Source organism: Charadrius vociferus, unplaced genomic scaffold, assembly GCF_000708025.1.
Source record: "Charadrius vociferus isolate BGI_N301 unplaced genomic scaffold, ASM70802v2 scaffold104, whole genome shotgun sequence".
NCBI lineage: Eukaryota > Metazoa > Chordata > Aves > Charadriiformes > Charadriidae > Charadrius > Charadrius vociferus.
The window spans coordinates 479,516-495,565 of NW_009648255.1; the positions used below are offsets into that span (position 1 = coordinate 479,516).

Here is a 16,050-nt window from a genome sequence, read left to right on the forward strand (position 1 = left end):
CTGCGACCCGCTGGTAACGGTAGAAAGTGCACAGGGATGCTGCGCCGGCAGAGACGGCAGGGTGAGAGGAGCAGGGCACCCTTCACCCAGCCCCGCGTCCCCGGGGCACCGAGCAGGCGGCGGCAGCACCGGGGACCTGCGGGACGTGGGGACTGTCCCCATGGACCTCTGCAAACTGCCTGACAGCTCGCAGGAGCTCACAGCTGACTGGAGCTTCTTCACTTCACTGTGTGGGCTCACCACTGCGCTTTGTGGAGTTTCTTTTAATAGTCCTTCCTTTTCTCTCTCTTTTACTTTTTAAGTTGTCCATAACATAAGCACTAAGTATTTTTCCTTTCCTGGGGTTCTAAGCTTTAGACGTCGGCATATTTATTCTCACTTGGGTGTATCAGGGGGCTGCAGTTGTTCAGGGTGGATTTTGGACTGCTGTCTGCTGTCTGTAATCTTGTAAATTGTTCTTAATTTTTTCTTGGGAGTCTGATGGAAGACCTGAAGAATAGATTCCAGGCAGGGGTGCGGAGCTAGTGGATCATATTTGAAGTGTTGTTAAAACGTACCCTTGAGGTACATTAGGGGTATGATTTACACCCAGTGAAGTACAGGCCTATAGAGCAGGTGGAGACGTGAAATCTCTTAAAGCATTACTTTTTCTAAGCTAATAAACTATTAAAATATTTTAATTTTCCCTTGGTCAATTTCTAAAGTGCTGTGAGAGAGGTGAAGTAAAGCTAGTTGACATTTATAAGAGCGGCTCTGAAGAGTACTGTAAGGATGTTCGGTGGCAGATGTTGCCGTTGTCCAGGTGTTGCTGTATCTGCGTGTGGATCCCATCCCGTTGTTGGTATATGGACTGACCCAGCCAAGCAGGAGTGCTGCTGTTCTGCTGTCAGACCTCTCACGCACTGCTGGCCGTAATGCTGCCTCAAAATAACACAGCTGCAGAAACTGCAGCTTGAACTAGTACAGATCTGGCTTTCTTGAGTCATGTTTGTCAGTAAAAACTTGTTGCCTCAGTAGGCATCTTTGGTGTCCCAAGGAAACGCATAAAACACAGCTAATGCCTGTGTGATAATTGCCCATTTTGTGGTTTGAATTCTAATCTGCTTGTAATTGAACTACCTGAAAAAAGACTTGGTTTATTCACTATATAAAGACTTATTGGCTTATTCACTATATAACAATTCCAACTGCATAACTTTGTATGAAACTCTTTGTTTCTTGTTTGTTTCCTGGTACCGTAAGCATGGCAATGTCTCTGGAAAAAAAATGACATTTGAAACGCATTTTATATTGCTATTTCTTTCATGCCTTCTGTTTTCCAAGTTGAACTTCAGCGTTGAAACTAACAATAGGGCAAATCCTGTCTCATGTCAGCAAAAAAATCAGTCTGACACAATCTTTTTTTGGCAGATGCTCTTCCTGTGTTTAGGCCGCTAATCCTCACTTTGGGGAGTATCTAGGCAGCCCTTTTCAACTCCAGTGTGCAGGACTCTGGTGCAGCTGTTGCAGTGATGGAGAATTTTCAGTTTCTGCAAGTTAGGCTTTTTGACAGTGCCTCTTGCAGCAGGGCTGAGAGCTGAGGACCAGTGGCCATTTTGGGACGAGATATTGTCCTGTCCTCCTTCCTTATGGAGGTGCAGCTCTTCTGTAGTTTGAGGTCATCCTGCGAGATGAAGCCAGACTCTTGTTTTGTGGTATCCAGTTAGGGGACGATGGACAAGGGTCTCAAACCGAAATGTAGGAAATTGCATTTAAACATAAGAAAAACTATTTGGCTGCAAGACTGAACATGGGCGCAAGGCTGCCCAGAGAGGCTGTGGGTCTCCATCCTTGGGGATACTCCTCCTCCTGGCTGCGCACGGCCCCACAGCCTGGTGTCTCTGGCCCTGCTGGAGCAGGGTTGGGATGGGGGCTCCAGGGGTGCCTCCACGTCAGCCCCTCTACCACGCGCTTGTTTTGGGTCTGTGCTGCTCTACCCCACTGCCCACGGCAGCGCTGCTGCTCCCTTTGCATTGGCATCAGTGCTCCTGTGGCAGAGGAACAGACTGGTTCATAGACCGACCCCATTGGGAAGGCTGCCCTGGAAGGGCCATGCTGGTCAAAGCGGGGAGCAGATCGCATGGCTGGGTCAAACCGGCACCTCAGTTGCTTGTGCGTTGTGTGTCAGAGCTGCTGGTGCCAAGAGCTCAGCTCAGCTCTGCCCGTTCGCCACCTCTGTCCTGTGTTTGAATCCTGCAGCTGCCGTGGGTGAAGCCAGGTGTCTCAGCACATGTTACGTTCTGGATTTCCTTTACAACCCTCTCTCTTGTTAACTCTAAAATGCAAGCTAGGGAAAAGTGCGTGCAGATCTCAAGGGTCACAAATTAAATAAAGCTTTTGCTTTGGATGACTTTCCGAGTGTGAAATGAGTAGTTGTTTATTTACTCTTCCAGTGAGAGGATCCGAAGGGCTTTACATGGTGAACGGGCCACCTAGTTTCACAGAGAGCACAGCGTTTCAAAGGTACTGTTGTTATTTCTATTTTTTGATCTTTTGCACAAAATAAATAATTTTATATAAAGTGAAGGTAGACTCTAGAATTGAAAAATGTTTAAATATAAGTGAATTTTTTCTTACTCTCAGTAATTCAGGAAATTGATGGTTTTGAAGGCTTTATACTTGCCTGATTTCTCATTGCCCCAGTAATAATCACTGAACAATTGCAGAGTAGATTGCGCTGTTACGAAGTGCTACGCAGGAGCCCAGTACGAAAACTGGTGTGTTGCTTTTACTTTTTGTTAAAAATACCTTAACTTATGCAGTGTGTTTGAATACTAATGTGCTTTTTTTTTTTATTTCTTTAGGGACTCTGGAAAAAATTGCAAAGCTGTTGCTTTTAGCAAGGATGGTTCCCTCTTTGCCTGGTGCAATGGAGAAAAGTTGGTGCATTTTATGATATTAATCGAGTAGTTTGTATTAAATAAACCGGATCAGTTATGCCCCACTTACTCTTGTCTATGTAAAGGCTATTGCTTTTAATGTTAATGTTTGCATGCATGGTTTAAATGGAGTTTATTTTTGCATTATTCACAGTAGTGGCTTTGTTTCCTGAATATCAGATTAAATATTTACTGTTTTTCTCATATTCATAATGCATCCATTCCCACAGAATCTGGATATGCTTTATTTGGTTTTTTATTCATATTTCCCAGTACGATAGTACCCGGATTTCTGGAATTAATCTATTAGCGAAGTTCAGAGAAAATTAAGATTCTATGCACCTTGTGTACAAGCATCACAAGGTTGGGTTTTTTTTTATAAACCAGGTGCATTATAGAGTTCACTAGAGATCGTCCTTTACATAAGAGTGCATCATGGGGTTGCTGCTGTAAAGAGGTGATAGGTCTTCTTCTGAAATGTCAGTATTCTTACTAACAGGTTAAAAAAAAAAATCTGCAAAAGTGTTTAGTAATACCATTTAACCGTTTCTTCTAGAGTAGGTAACTTAGATGTAGGAGTAATTACTTTCACTGTTATTTCTGATTCTCCAAAATATCCAGACTCTTAATTTTTCATTAAAAAAATTATTATTGCCAATTGGAAAGGTCTGTTTCCAGAAAATGTTTGTGGGGAAACCAGGTTGTATATCCAGGTACCCATACGTTAAATGAGAATACTCCAAATGGCAAATCTTCCCAGTCCTGCCATGCCTCTTGGTTTTGGGGGTTGTCCGTCTTCCTTCATTTCTGAGGGGGAGCAGTTAATGAGATGGTGAGGAACAGGCTCCTAATGCAGCTTCTGAGAACAACAGTGGCTTGGACACATCGTGATGTGATCTTTTTTGTTTCTTTGGATTCTGTATGTGGCAGATCTTTAATGTATGGTGTTCAGAGGTGCTGCTTCACCTTGTTTGTTCAGCCATCTCACCTTTGCTTTTTATTGTCCATGTCTCTCTGCATCTCCCAACTTGAAAAAGCCCATATCTTAAGTGTTGTGTCCGTATAGATAGAAGACCTTTAAAAATATGTGGGGTAATTCAGTTAGAATCTTTCTGTTGGCCGTTGCTCAACTTTAGCACTGTGGAAGTGTGGATGGACTGGACTCTCTACGGAGAGAGCATATCTTGTCTGTGGTTCAGAGTTTAATGTTGTGGATAAAAATATGTGAAATGTTTTGCCCAGTGCTTTCACTCAGGTTCTGTTATGCTTGGGTATCTGGTTTTAAAATGTGTTCTTGCAAAAATTTAGTTAAAGCAGGAGGGGAAAAAAGCTCTTCTAATTTTGTTACATTGGCCAAATTTGGAACAGATCTAGAAGAGTCAAATCTGTGAAAAGTTACCTTGGCTATTAATTAACTATTTGAAGCATGTTTTATTGAAATAGCATCTTTTCATTCCAGAGTAAATATTGTTAATGTCACCAGTGCTGAGTTACTGCGTTCTTTTGATCTTCCAAAGGCAGTTTGCCTTGAATTCTCGCCAAAGAATAATGTTCTGGCAACGTGGCAGGCCTATACAAGTGAGTGTTTTATCAGCTGTAAAAGTACATGGGGTAACTGCATATTTGATTTGGTTTGCAGGCTTTCCATTACCTGATTTGTCATTGTAGCATATTTATCGGCTAAATGAGCAGTATAGAAAGTGTACAGAAAATTATATGGGTAATCAAGTATATAGTGGAGGAGGGAGGGATGGCATCTTCTGAAAGCATCTGGTATCGACCGTTCCTACAAACAGTAAATCAGAGTGCATGTACTAACAATTACGCTATTAAGTAAATCACAGCTTTCTAAAAATCGCTAAATGATCTTAGTGCAAAGAGTGTGTTTGAATAATATGCTGTTCAAGCAGCTTGTATTCATGTATAGAGAAGGAAAATTGTAAGCTGTCTCAGAGTAGTCATGTCCTCCACTGGGCGTAGCTGACTTGAGTGTTCTCCATTGTCCAGAGGGCTTTATTCTCTCCTCTGCCCCTCTGTGGAGTGTACAATCCCGATTCAGAAAGCCTCAGTCTCATCTGAGCTGCCTGTCTGAAGTAGACGCAGTAACTGGTTCCTTTGACAGAAAGAGCTGGCTGTAAGCTGAGCGTGTTGGAAGTGGTCTGGGGCAGGTTGTGCAATAGAACAAGGCAGCACAAGTGACAGAACTGATGCCCACTGTGGACTCTTTGAAAGCTGTTAGGAGGTCTGTTCTGAATCATTGGCAGAAATAGGCAGGCGGTAGTATCCAGAATAAGTAGGAGGGTACAGAGAGTTTAAAACCAGCAGAACCATTTTGCACGGCTTGCAGTCAAAGCTGTGACTGCAGCGTGATGGACAAGATTCATTGTGTTCCTGTGAGAACACACCTTCGTTGTTTGCAAAGAGGACAGCTTTTGATTGTGATTAAAAAAATACTCATCAAAAAAGCTGTGCTAGTGTTGGTGGTCCTCGTCTTGTAATGGGAGTAGAAACCCTATACTTCCAAATGTTAGTTCTTTCTGCAGACTGAAAGACTTATGTTAATAGGTAAAGCAATTAGCAGTCTAGGGTTTAGTTCCTCAGGGGTGGGATGCTTCTTTTAAGAAGTTTATGGGTGTTTGGTTGCTTGTAGAATCACAAGGTGGAATGTCATCGTGGTGAAGCAGATTTAGTGCCCAGAGACCACTGCTGTAATCTGTGTTTCTGTTGCAGCTGCTAAAGACGGCACAGCGGGGGTGCCCAACCTGCAGCTTCATGACGTGAAAACTGGAAAATGCTTAAAATCTTTCATCCAGAAAAAGATGCAGAACTGGTAAATAACATTTCCAGATGCTAATTGTTTGCAAAGAAATGTGTTTTCCAATATCTGATCCAGGTAAATAAAGATTTTAGCATAGTGTTGGCTTTCCGAATACTGCCTGCAAGTACTTGTGCTTCTAAGTATCTTTGTATGTAGTTATAATTGTTTGTTTCTTAGTATAAATTCCCTATCATTATGCACCACAGAGAAAGCAGGGGAGACAATAACTAAGCCTAGTTGTCTCTTCCTTACTATGCAGCTGTCATTTATCCCCTTGAAACGTGTCATTTTTGAACTTGCTTCACTGTAAAAATGGAGGAAAAAAAAAATCCTAGACTGCTAAAGATGAGCATAATTCAGTGTTTCTATTTTATTTTCTTTAAATGTAGGTGTCCTTGCTGGGCAGATGATGAAAGTATCTGTGCAAGGAATGTAAACAATGAAGTGCACTTTTTTGAAAACAACAACTTTAGTACGCAAGTATTTCTATATGTTTCATTGCATTCTATACACGCATTTTCTTTTGGGTGGATTTTTTCTTTTTTTTTTTTTCCCTCATTTCTTCTTTTGCTTGCTTTTTATTCTAAATATTTCCTACTTTCTTTTTGAATTTGGGATTCAGAATCATTATGTTTTAATGAAGTATGTGTCCAGTTTCTTGTCTATCTTTTCAGTGACTTATCTAGTATAAAATGCATCTAATTTTGAATTAAAGAGGCCTGATTCTGTATTGTTTCTCATTTAATGAGATCCAGGAAATAACAGAATCATAGAGTGGTTTGGGTTGGAAGGGACCTTGAAGCCCCCCCAGTGCCACCCTCTGCCCTGGGCAGGGCCACCTCCCCCCAGCCCAGGTTGCTCCAAGCCCCGTCCAACCTGGCCTTGAACACCTCCAGGGATGGGGCAGCCACAGCTTCTCGGGGCAACCTGCCCCAGGGGATCACCACCCGCACAGGAGAGAAGTTCTTCCCAATATCTCATCTCAGTCTCCCCTCTGTCAGTGTCAAACCGTTCCCCCTTGTCCCACGGCTCCCCTCCCTGATCCAGAGTCCCCCCCCCAGCTCTCCTGGAGCCCCTTTAGGCACTGGAAGGGGCTCTGAGCTCTCCCCTTTTTGGCCTTCTCTTCTCCAGGCTGAACCCCCCCACCTCTCCCAGCCTGTCCTCCCAGCAGAGGGGCTCCAGCCCTCCCAGCATCTCTGGGGCCTCCTCTGGCCCCGCTCCAACAGCTCCGTGTCCTTCTGATATTGGTGGCCCCCGAGCTGAAGGCAGCACTGCAGGGGGGTCTCTCCAGAGCAAAGCAGAGGGGCAGAATAAAATTAAAACACTTATATTGATGGAAAAAATGAAGTTGTGAAGCTAGAGCATTTTTTTCAAGGAAATTTACTACTAGCGGTAGAATATTTGGAGTGAATAGAGGTTGAAAAGGGAAAGAAAAAAGCAGGAAGATAAAAATGAATTATAACAGAAACCTAAAGGTATAAAAGAAAACTGCTGGGAGGATAACAGCTGTGGTTTTGGGTTTTGGTGGGGGTTTTTGTTTTGTTTTAAATACAAAGCTGATAGAAGAATTATTCTGGCAGCTAAAATTACAGCCTGTGAGATGTGCAGTTTCCTGAGGAGTAGTCCTACTGGTGTTACTGAAGCTATGCTTGGGAAGCACAGAGTGTCTGTTCCAGCACGAGGTCTGCTGCTCAGCTCAGACTTCCTTGCTGGAATGGGGTTGTGTGTTGTTGCTGCTTGTTTACTTTTTAAAGATGCATTTCCCATAAGTTACTTGCGTAAAGGGGCAATGTTCAGCACAGATCAGGCCTTTATGAATGCTTCCTATCAGGAAGAATCATCCAGCAAAGCTGTGAGGGGGAACCCCTGGCTGTGTGTAATGGTGCGTGTTATCTGGTCGTGACTGATGCTGCCTCCTCTGCAGTCAGCACAGATAAGATGGGGAACACTGGGCCTTGCTTAAAACATGAGCTGAGTTCACATGGGGTTCAGAAGCTTCCTTACTGTTTGAACTTCCGAATACTAAATACTGGGTTTCAGACCTAGGCTTTGTTCAAGTTGGTTTTGTACATAATATTGTGGGATGAAATGGGAAAGTAATGGTTGGTTGTCTAGTAAAAGAAATCCTTTATCATTATATATACTGTTCTTTATTATCTGTGATACAGACCCATGAAAAGGTATAGTTACTAATCCGGGCTAACATGGTTTGTCAATAACGTCATCACATCTGTGGCCTTTTTTTTTTTTTTTTTTGCAGATACTATTGCAAATAAACTGCACTTGCAAAAGGTTAATGATTTTGTGTTATCTCCAGGACCACAGCCAACCAAGGTACTTCTGACATTTTTTCCAATTTCTTTGTAGGTTTTCTTCAAAACATTACTGTAACTTTAGAAGAACATACTAGTAGTGAATAGACCCTGTGCTACCAAGAATATCATCTGCAATAAAATCTCGTGACTTTGTTTTAGGTGGTTGTGTATGTTCCGGGCAGTAAAGGTGCGCCATCATTCGTTAGACTCTATCAGTATCCCAACTTCAACGGCCCTCAGTCTGCACTAGCCAATAAAAGTTTCTTTAAAGCTGACAAGGTGACAATGCTATGGAACAAAAAAGGTATAACAGTTGTGTGTTTAAACTTCTATATTCCACCCATTTTGGATTTAATTCCTTTGTTTACTGTGTGGGTTTTGCATTTAATTTGCGGATGCCAAAGATAGCCATTAACGGCAATGCAATGTTAAGGTTACAATTCTGAATACGCTAAAGTGCTCATAACTTTTCTGTGTTGGCTTCCGTGATCGTTTGTATATGGTAATTGAGAATATCCTACATGTTAGTAGATATTTCAGTTGAACAGCAAATTCAAATTTAATTTTGCATTCTGTGACGATAATGTATTTAGACTGTATACGTAAGATTATAACAGAGCATAAACTGTTCTTAATCTGTAAAATTGTATATGCACAGACGTATCACAATTGGGATGACTTGCACAGTCCTCTTGTGTGCTTTGCTGTTTGTTAATAATGAGCTGTTTCAGGGTAATTGTGTAAAAACAGTTCAACCCACGTTGTTTGGAATACAGGGCAGGTATCACATACATGTAGAAACGACATGTGGGTACACAGTTTTGAATAAAATAGATGCACATACAAAAGCTGTTGATGAAACATTTTATTTAAGGATCGATTAGGATGCTTGGTTGCTGCCTTAGATGAGTATCTTTTTTCTGGCTGCAAAAGTATGTTCACTTTCTTGTAATTCAACGGTGAATGAATAGACTTAGCTCTTACGCTTTTGATCTGAGAACGGAAGGCACTTGTTCTGTTTGTGTTAACATTTAGGAAGAATTAAATTCAGAAGAGAATGTTAACAGCACTGTAATGCAAGCAACTAAATAGAATTCATAATCAAACTAATTTCTCTTTGTTCATGGTGGTTTGTGAAACAGCTTATATGATTTGCAATAATTGTACTGAAATAACTATGTCTGTTCTGTTAGCCACTGCTGTGCTCGTGATAGCCAGTACAGAAGTTGATAAAACAGGTGCTTCGTACTATGGAGAGCAAACTCTGCACTACATTGCAACTAATGGAGAAAGTGCAGTCGTACAATTGCGTAAGTAGCTCTTGGGCATTTTTCATTGTGTTGCAGCTCTCAATAATGGGAATTGCTGTTTCACTAGCTTTTCTTTAATGTATGAGGTTTTTGGGTTTTTTTTTTTTTGTTAGTGTAATGAACTAATCTTTAAAAGAAAAAATGAAGTACTCTTTAACAAAAAATTCTTCGCCAGATTTTTTTTTTAATCTGGAGTAAGGTGGGTTTTTTTATTTTTTAATAACTATATTATGTTGTCATCTGTTGTCAGTTGCAGAGAGCAGACACTTTCAGTTAATATACACAAAGAATTTGCTTGGGAGGGTGTTGATGTGCACAGGAAGGGAATTGTACATGTTTACTAAGGAAACCCCTGGACAATGGATCCAGTTTACTGTCTGAGAAACCAAAATGGGCAGGACAGTGTGTTACCAAACAGAATAATGCAACTGGCACTTACAGACATGCAGTTGATACTGTTACTCAGGGAACCGAGGCAGTGTGAGAGCAAATTTTTGAAGTATATTGGAAAATAGAAGTCCTTTATTTTGTATTGTAAAATGGAAAGTGTTCTAAGACACAAAAATGACATGTTGGGGAGAAGCAAGTGGATGCTTTTAATTCCGGTGTCTTGTTTGAACTGGAAGTCCACTCATTAATTTCCTGTGGGGGTATTTTTCCATTATCTTGAGTTGTTGCTCTTTATGTTAAACAGCTGTCCTGTTCGGGATTGTAGAGGCTAGTCTATTGTGACTATTTCAAAACTGTGTTGACTAGGCAAACATCTCCAGTTTGCCTTCTGTAGCAAAACTTGTGGTACCAAGTACTGTGCCCCATTTCCCTTTGTTGCTAACTTCACTGCGGAAAAATAATCAGGATTATAACTCAGTAACTAGAATCTCTCTGTGAGCAGTTTCCTGGACTGAGAACACTAGTTGTTTGGTTACGTGCTTATTAAAACCTACTTTGCCCTTTGAAGTTAGTTATTTCCAATGCATCTTTATTTAACAGAAAGTTTATCATTGATTTTCATTTAATTTAGCTATTCCTTTTCAAGGGAAAAAGCCCAACAAACTAAAGTGGTGGTCATTCCTTTTCAAGGAGGAAAAAAAAAAAAACAACCCAAAAACCCAAGTGGTGGGCACTTGGAGTGAGTGGTGCTTCGTTTCCCATGGATTTGTATCTTCTGGTTACTTTTGAGATCCGGTTTTGAAGCTTTTTTCACACTAGCATTTGTGGAGGGTTTTTGAGTTTTGACTAACACATGCTGATGCTGCAGCCCTCGCCTTACCTGTTGAAGCCCATATGAAGCTGCCTCTGTCATGAAACGTGCAGAAACGTAATTTTCTGTCAGACCTCTGTCTCTGCAGTTGCATTTGGTTAATGTCATCTAAAAAGTTGTAAAGGAGAAAACACACAGACAGTGTGATTGCACAGCCTAGTTTCTAAAGATAATGAGGTTTTAGAATAAAAATTTAAATCAGTTTGATATTTTGGGTCAACGTCTGGATTTAAGAGTTGTCAGTAATGCACCTGACATCTGAAATACAGGTAAAGATATCTAGATTATGAGAAATTATAATGACTTATGTTTTTTATTTACCCCTGTACATTTTACATGAGTTTACACCTCTAATTCATCACTCTTCAGTATCTCCTAATATTCTAATCCCCAGAATAGCTTCTAACAATACCAAGTTTTAATCATTATGTGTAAGACTATTTTTGTGTGCTCTCTCACTTTAAAATCTGTATTATAAAACACGTGTGTGAGCACAGTCTAAAGATAACTTAGATCAATGTTTCTTAGCTCTACAAAGCTGCGCTATGCAGTACTTCTTAGATTTAAAAAAGAGGAGCTAGTATCCAGCTGGTATAAAACTCCTGTTTTTGCAAGTTTCCAGTGGGGCAGTTTGAGAAGGTCCTGAGAGATCATACTTGAATAATGAGGGGGGGAGGGGGGAAGGAATTTTTTTACATGAAAAAAGTATGCTTACTGTTAAAGTGCTGATATTGACCCTACAGAGGGTCATTTGGAATGGCTGAAGTTGTTGTTTCAAACCGTAACAAAAATTATGACAAGATAAAACGCTCTGTACCTCTATTGTTAGCAGAATTAATTTTCACTGTCAATAATTAGATCACAGCGTTTTAGCAAAGCATGAAGTTAAGAATTGCTTTTGATTTTATTTTTGCTTGCACTAAGAAGATACAATCTCCTAACAGCAGCTGCATGTTTTCCTTTTCCTTTAGCAAAAAATGGTCCTATTTATGATGTTGTTTGGAACCCCAATTCTGTCGAGTTTTGTGCTGTGTACGGTTTTATGCCTGCCAAAGCAACAGTTTTTAATCTGAAATGTGACCCCGTGTTTGATTTTGGAACCGGTCCTCGCAATGCTGCCTACTACAGCCCCCATGGACACATCCTGGTGCTAGCAGGATTTGGAAATCTCAGGGGACAGATGGAAGTGTGGGACGTTAAAAACTACAAACTGGTTTCCAAACCAGTAGCCTCGGATTCCACGTACTTTGCTTGGTGTCCTGACGGGGAGCATATTGTAACAGCTACGTGTGCTCCCAGGCTACGAGTCAGTAACGGCTACAAGATATGGCACTACACTGGCTCTCTGTTACACAGCTACGAAGTTCCGTCAAACGAAGAGATGTGGCAAGTTTCCTGGCAGCCCTTCTTGGATGGAGTGTTCCCGGCAAAAGCGGTGAGGTACCAGGCAGTTCCGAGCGAATTGCCCAGTGCTGAGCCAAAGCCTGCTCAAGCATACAGACCTCCAGCCCTGAGAAACAAACCTGTAACGAGTTCCAAGCTTGTAAGTACACACTTTCATATGTGAACGAAATTGTTCTGCTTCCTTGCTTTGCCAGTCTATATTTAATGAGAGACATTAGAAGAGTAATCGGACTGACAGTAGTATTGTGGGGTTTTTTGAGAAGTTTTCTTGATAATCCTCACTCACTTTGCTCACTGTTGGCAACAATGTGTGCTGGAAAATTGGAATTTCTTTGGACGAAATACTGTCCTTTTACAAAGTCATTTGCAAGCTTTAAAATGCTCTCTACAACATGCACTGGACCAATACACTGCAAATTTGGTTTACAGTGAAATTGGATACTCTATTTAAGGTGGTAGCCTCTGATTTGGGTCACCAGACTTACCAGTCTAAACCCAGCTAGACAGGTGGTGGTTTGGTGCTTTTTGTTTTGGTTTTGTTTTTTTTTTTAGGTAAGTTTACTTGCTAGAAAAAGATTTGTTGGCAAGTCAGCACAGTTTAAACAGGTTTCAGTATAGTGACCTACTTGTCTAATTACTTTTCTGCAAGTTTTCAAAGTAGGCTGAGTAGCAACTAATTACATTTAACAATTGCACCCTTGACGTTTTAAGTCTTAGAGCTTTGATTTTGAGCCTTGTGCTTTTGAAGACTGCTGCTTGGTTTGTGAGGAATTTATTAATCATGCTAATGTCTGATTTGCAAATGATCGACAAGCAGAGGTAGTAGAGAAAAGATGTGTTAGATAAAATAATTCTGTTTACTTACATGAGCAAGAAATCTTGTCATACGCATTAAAACAATCCAGCTCCTCAATGATGAGTTTCTTAAATAACCAAAAGACTAAACAACCCCTCCTTTTCACCACCACCCCACAAGAAACCTGACCCCATCTCCCACCCCAGAAACCCATTTTTCCTTTCTTGTCACTAGGGGTTTGAGTTAAAAAGTTGTTGACAGAAACAAAATGCCAAGTTTCAGTCATTTTGTGCTGGTTTATCCCCCCCCTCCCCAAGATAGAAAGCATGATGATTTTGTTATTTTATCAGAAATCCCGGAAATCTTTAGGACATACAGGATAGTCCCATCCAAACTTGAGAAACCCTTTTCTCACTGTCTTCTGCTTCTCCAAAGAGAAAGGGCAGGACAGGCCCATACTTTCTTCTTTCTTTTTTTTTTTTTCCTTCCTCTTCCTTTATGGTTCATCTTTGCATATGGTGTTGTCTTAAGTAGGTTTGAGAGTTCACTGTTAGGTTTTTTGTACCAACGCACTTGCCAATGTGGGATACAGGTTTTGTAACGGTTAATTTTGCATATCCTGCAGCATGAGGACGAGCCACCGCAGAATATGAAACCACCAGGAAGCAGTGATAAGCCACTCTCTAAAACAGCTCTTAAAAATCAAAGGAAACATGAAGCAAAGAAAGCTGCTAAACAGGTACTGCAAAAGTAGTTCTTTCAAGGATAACGTTAATGAGTTTTCACAACTGGCACTGATGAGTCTCAGAGCAGCGACCGTTGGTTGCACTGGGAGCCCTCCACGCATCGTCACGTGCTGAGTTGTGTGGAGGGTGGCAGACTTTTTTAATTGGACTAAAGCAGGCATGACATAAAAATAACAGCTTTGGTTAGTTGCTGTGAATGTTAGCTGAAATCAGTCTTAAGACTAAGTAATTCTGACTTTTCACCTTTGGATGATCTGCACAGCTTCTTTCAGTGTTAAGTGAGTGGTAAGAAGGGAATTGCTGCTGTGATGTGTCCCCCCAGCAGGTCAGGGCTGATGCAAGTTATCAGGGCAGACCAGAGACAGCCTGGTCTGAGTCACCACTTTGCTTCCTATTCTTTGGCTAGGTAGATAAAAATCAGCTTTTGGTATTAGCCTTCCAGTTTCTAGAGAATTCTGAAGCAATAATTTCTTTAAATAGATTTTTTAAATTTCTTACACGTGTTTTACTTCAGAGACAATGACCCACCAGTCTACTTTATAAAATATCTGTGTATGTATTTGTCATGTCATCCTTACTGATGTTTCCCTATGCTATGTATGGTTGGTGTCTTGAGGAAGTAGAAGTTAAATAAGAACCAGCATGTGAGTTGTTACCAATAACCCTTCTTTTGTGGAAAGCATGTATGTAGGTAATGTGATTACATCAAAGCAAGTCACTCTCAAATTTTGTAGTACACCAGCAAACTAGTGGAAGAAGAAATATTCAGTGGATGAAATTTTTCAGTTCCTTTGTAATCAAAGGTATTTTCTTATTTTATTTGTCTACAGGAAGCCAAAGCTGATGCAAACCAGCAGCCTGCGCAGTCCTCGGCATCACAGAGTGCCCCACGGAGTGCTGTGCCTGCCGTCACGTCAGGAGATCCTGAAGTTGACAAGAAGATAAAGAATTTAAAAAAGGTGAAGGGAATGTTTTTTTTCTAGCAAACAGGGGATTTCTCTAAGAGATGGTCTGAAAGATCTAGTCTGATTGTAAGGTGACTTGAGCTCAGTAGGATGGCATTTACATAGGTGGTAATTTCCTGAATTTGTAACCCTTTCGGCATAATCCAGCAGGGCTTTCTTCTCTTGGCTGCCTCCTGCTTGTCATGGTCCTCTGTTTTGATTAATATTCCCGGCTTTCTGAGGACAAGGTGTGGTGAAGAGGGATACTGATAGTGGAGGAACAGTTTCTGTATTTGGCTCTATCCCGTCAGTGAGATAATGCATGGTGTTTATGCTCCAGAGACTAAGCAGCGCTTCTGTCCTCTAGGTTTTGTTCTTGAAATAAATGTCTTTTATTGGTGGGGAATTCTGGATTGAGCATCTGGAGATGCTGAAATGAAATGTGCCTTCCCTATTGAGACCTCTCTCCTGGTAAATCAGGGAGTTGCAAGTGCAGGGACTTTTAAGACTGGTTTTTCTATTCTTGGTTCACCAGTATTTTTGTGCCTTTTTTGGTTTTGGGGTTTTGTTTGGTTTTTTTTTTTTTTTTTACAGAAATTAAAGGCAATTGAGCAACTGAAAGAACAAGCAGCTGCTGGCAAACAGCTAGAGAAAAATCAGGTACTGTTAAGATGTATGCAGTTTATTCAAGTTTCATTTTATAATAAGCTACATATGTGATACCTTCTGCTTTTCTGTTCTAGTTGGAGAAGATTCAGAAGGAAACTGCACTCCTTCAGGAGCTGGAAGACCTTGAACTGGGTCTTTAAAACTTCATGGAAATCCAACACGGCGTTAACACAAAGATCCTGAAAGACATAATTTGTATTAACTTGAACATAATAAAATGTTTCAGTAAGTGACTGAGGATGCAGAAGTCCGCAGCTTTCCTGCACACTTGCCCTGTAAAGAGCTTTCCTAAAGCTTTGTGCAAATGAGACTGGGAACCGGTAACGAGCGTCGCATCAGACAGTTTGCTGGTGTTCAAACCAGAAGTGTGCTTGTGTTCTTGAAGCGTGTTGCCTAAGATCCAGGCGCCGCCCGTTGGTTGATGTATTCCTCCGTTAGGGGTGAGGTGGGGCGGTGATGAGATGCACTCAGTTGAAAGCTTTATTTTAGTTAAAAGGGCGTCATCTTTATGCAATAATGGGCTGTAGATAAAAATAAAGAGCATTTAATAATAAAGTACTTCCGTACTGGGCAGAGTCTTTAAAGTAGTGAGGCCACGCCACCATGATCAAAAATAATTGATTTCCAGGGGTTTTGCTTGGATTTTTATTAATTATTTTTATTTTCCTTTCTCCTGTTTCTTTTTCCCCGCCCCTTCACTGGCGGCGGAGAGATGGACATGGATGCTGAAAACCAGGAGGAGTTTGGTTTGGGTTTTGGTTTTTTGTTTGGTATTTTTTTTTTTTCCCCCGACGCTAAATTTTTACCAAAACGGGGTTTGGTGGAGCGCGCCGGGGGCGGGGCCTGCCGGGGGTCACGTGGCCGCGGGC

At 41.1% G+C, this 16,050-nt stretch overlaps 1 protein-coding gene across 1 annotated transcript; it reads left to right on the plus strand.

Moving 5' to 3' along the window:
• Positions 1 to 2,404: 2,404 nt before the first annotated feature.
• EIF2A (eukaryotic translation initiation factor 2A, 65kDa) lies at positions 2,405 to 15,321 on the plus strand. Its single transcript, XM_009884381.1, has 13 exons — positions 2,405 to 2,502; positions 2,844 to 2,918; positions 4,378 to 4,496; positions 5,649 to 5,748; positions 6,126 to 6,208; positions 7,997 to 8,070; positions 8,211 to 8,355; positions 9,245 to 9,361; positions 11,594 to 12,165; positions 13,448 to 13,561; positions 14,399 to 14,527; positions 15,107 to 15,172; positions 15,256 to 15,321. The coding sequence occupies exons 1-13, from the start codon at positions 2,405 to 2,407 to the stop codon at positions 15,319 to 15,321; spliced, it is 1,758 nt and encodes a 585-aa protein (XP_009882683.1).
• The last annotated feature ends 729 nt before the right edge of the window (positions 15,322 to 16,050 follow it).

Bases quoted from the DNA above. Each gene is read 5' to 3' on its own strand.
- EIF2A (XM_009884381.1), top strand. From the start codon at position 2,405: ATGAGTAGTTGTTTATTTACTCTTCCAGTGAGAGGATCCGAAGGGCTT. The intron at 2,503-2,843 runs GTACTGTTGTTA...TTATTTCTTTAG, and splicing joins GAGAGCACAGCGTTTCAAAG to GGACTCTGGAAAAAATTGCA. The intron at 2,919-4,377 runs GTTGGTGCATTT...TTTTCATTCCAG, and splicing joins GCCTGGTGCAATGGAGAAAA to AGTAAATATTGTTAATGTCA.